The sequence below is a fragment of the Enhydra lutris genome, unplaced genomic scaffold (assembly GCF_002288905.1).
Source record: "Enhydra lutris kenyoni isolate GAN:26980312 unplaced genomic scaffold, ASM228890v2 scaffoldscaffold90, whole genome shotgun sequence".
Taxonomy (NCBI): domain Eukaryota; kingdom Metazoa; phylum Chordata; class Mammalia; order Carnivora; family Mustelidae; genus Enhydra; species Enhydra lutris.
The window spans coordinates 5,445,302-5,447,653 of NW_019154174.1; the positions used below are offsets into that span (position 1 = coordinate 5,445,302).

A 2,352-nucleotide genomic window follows, 5' to 3' on the forward strand; every position below is an offset into this window, starting at 1 on the left:
AGCAGAGAACCTGCTTCCTCCTCTCTCTCTCTGCCTGCCTCTCTGCCTACTTGTGATCTCTGTCAAATAAATAAATAAAATCTAAAAAAAAAAAAAATGTAAACACGGGAGCGCCTGGTGGGCACGGTCGGTAGAGCATGCAACTCTTGATCTTGGGGTTATAGGTTCAAGTCCCCCATTGAGTGTAGAGATTACTTAAAAATGAAGTCATAAATATAATATCCTAAATAAATAAATATCATAAATAAGTAAAGTAAAAATAAATAGAAAAACAGGAGGAAGTCTGCGCTCGTGCTCCATCCTCTTCTCTCCCTTCTCCCCTGCCAGCATCCTCCGGAAAGCTCTAGATAAGATAGCGGAAATCAAGTCTCTGTTGGAAGAAAGGCGGATTGGTGAGTTGGAGAGCAGCGTGGCGCTTCTTGATCAGGCAGAGTGAGGCTTCCTGAGAGCTGGGGTCGTGGCTTCCCGCAGGAGTGGGGAGCTGCTGCCTCAGCCCCGTGTTGATCCACAGACTTCTGACAGGGGCACGCATCTGGGCAGCCTGGGTCTGGGAGGCAGCGGAGGTTGCGGCTCGTGCTCAGAGGCAGGGGCTCCCAGTGTCCCTGTGCAGACCGGGAAGGTCTCACTGCGCCCCCTCATGCTTCTCTGCCCCTTGTGCCTGGGGCAGTTGCCTCCTTCCTGCTACCCGCCCCCTCTCCCCTGTTGCCGCGGGAGCGCCAGCTGCTTCCTTCAACACGGAGCTTACACAGGGTGTTGGCTTCCAAATCCCTTCAAACCGCCGTGGCTCTCCCATCTCTTACCCTTTCAGTGACCCCTCCATGGGCACACGGCTTGCCCTTAGACAGGTCCCACCGCCAGCCGGGTTTGTGCGAGGTTGACTGGGGGTGTTGAGCCATGCTTGAGGTCAGGAGTCTGTCTGCGTTTGACAGTTTTTAGTTTTTTGTCTAATGAACACGTACTCCTAGTATAAAAGTACACATAAGTATACAGACGGCTCTATGAAATGTTCGCTAACTGAACAAATGGCCATGCCAGCACCCCAGAACCCTTTTTCTGCCCTGTAGTTCATCACCCTGAGGGGATCCGCTGATCTGACCTCTCGCAGGTCTGTGAAAGCAGCGCACCGGGCCCCGGGCGGTCCCTCGGGAGGCGGGCACCAGGCCAAGCTCCGCTGACCACTCCGTGCAGCTGTGCAACTGGGGGTCTGGGGTAGGAGCCCTGTCCCTCGTGCCTCAGGGGCGCGCTTCCTTCCCACAGCGGCCAAGATCGCGGGCCTGTACAACGACTCGGAGCCCCCTCGGAAGACCATGCGCCGGGGCGTGCTGATGACCCTGCTGCAGCAGTCGGCCATGACCCTGCCCCTGTGGATCGGGAAGCCTGGTGACAAGTGAGGGCAGGCCTGAGCCGGCGGTGGGGGGGGCGGGGAGCTGACCGGAGGGAAGGGCTGGGACTAACGCCTTACTCCAACCCCTAGGCCCCCACCCCTCTGTGGGGCCATTCCAGCCTCTGGGGACTACGTGGCCAAGCCCGGAGACAAGGTGGCCGCCCGGGTAAAGGCTGTGGATGGGGATGAGCAGTGGATCCTGGCTGAGGTGGTCAGTTACAGCCATGCCACCAACAAGTGAGTGGACACCCAGCCCTCAGTCCGCTATCCCGTTACACCTGCGCTGGCTGGCCCTCTGCCCCATCTGCAGGCTGGGCCCAGAGCCTCCCCCAGAGTGTCTGTGGGGACGGGGGCGGGGCTGTGTATGACTCTGGCTCCCTGGGCTGCTCCCCCTCCCCATGCCCCACACTCCCCTCCTCGTCGCTCCCCAGTTTGGACCACGTGTCTCCCTGCATCCACTGTTCTTTGTTCTCCAGATACGAGGTGGATGACATTGATGAAGAAGGCAAAGAGTGAGTGTGCTGGTCAGGGAGGGATGTGGAGGCGGCTGGGAAGCAGCCCCACTCCTGGCCGTGGGTTGACCTGAGCGCCCCCTTCCAGGAGACACACCCTGAGCCGACGGCGTATCATCCCGCTGCCCCAGTGGAAAGCCAACCCGGAGACGGACCCGGAGGCGTTGTTTCAGAAGGAGCAGCTTGTGCTGGCCCTGTACCCCCAGACCACCTGCTTCTACCGTGCCCTGATCCACACGCCCCCACAGCGGGTAAGGTAGCCCCCGAGGGAGGGACAGACCATGACGCCGGGACTGGCCAGAACAGATGGGTCATGGGGTCACCTGCCACCTCCTTCCTCTCCTGCCCTCATCTTCCAGCCTCTCTGACCGGGAGAGTCCTGTGTGTTACCCTGTCTCTCCTGCCCTCATCTTCCAGCCTCTCTGACCGGGAGAGTCCTGTGTGTTACCCTGTCTC

General features: G+C 59.2%; 1 protein-coding gene across 1 annotated transcript in view; it reads left to right on the top strand.

Annotated features, from left to right (window-relative positions):
- Positions 1 to 2,352, top strand: part of LOC111162232 (SAGA complex associated factor 29) — a 29,494-nt gene that overhangs the window by 26,348 nt on the left and 794 nt on the right. The window contains exons 5-9 of the mRNA XM_022526500.1: positions 328 to 392; positions 1,258 to 1,387; positions 1,475 to 1,621; positions 1,861 to 1,896; positions 1,985 to 2,147. Coding sequence (XP_022382208.1) covers positions 328 to 392; positions 1,258 to 1,387; positions 1,475 to 1,621; positions 1,861 to 1,896; positions 1,985 to 2,147 — 541 coding nt within the window. The remainder of the gene's footprint in view (positions 1 to 327; positions 393 to 1,257; positions 1,388 to 1,474; positions 1,622 to 1,860; positions 1,897 to 1,984; positions 2,148 to 2,352) is intronic.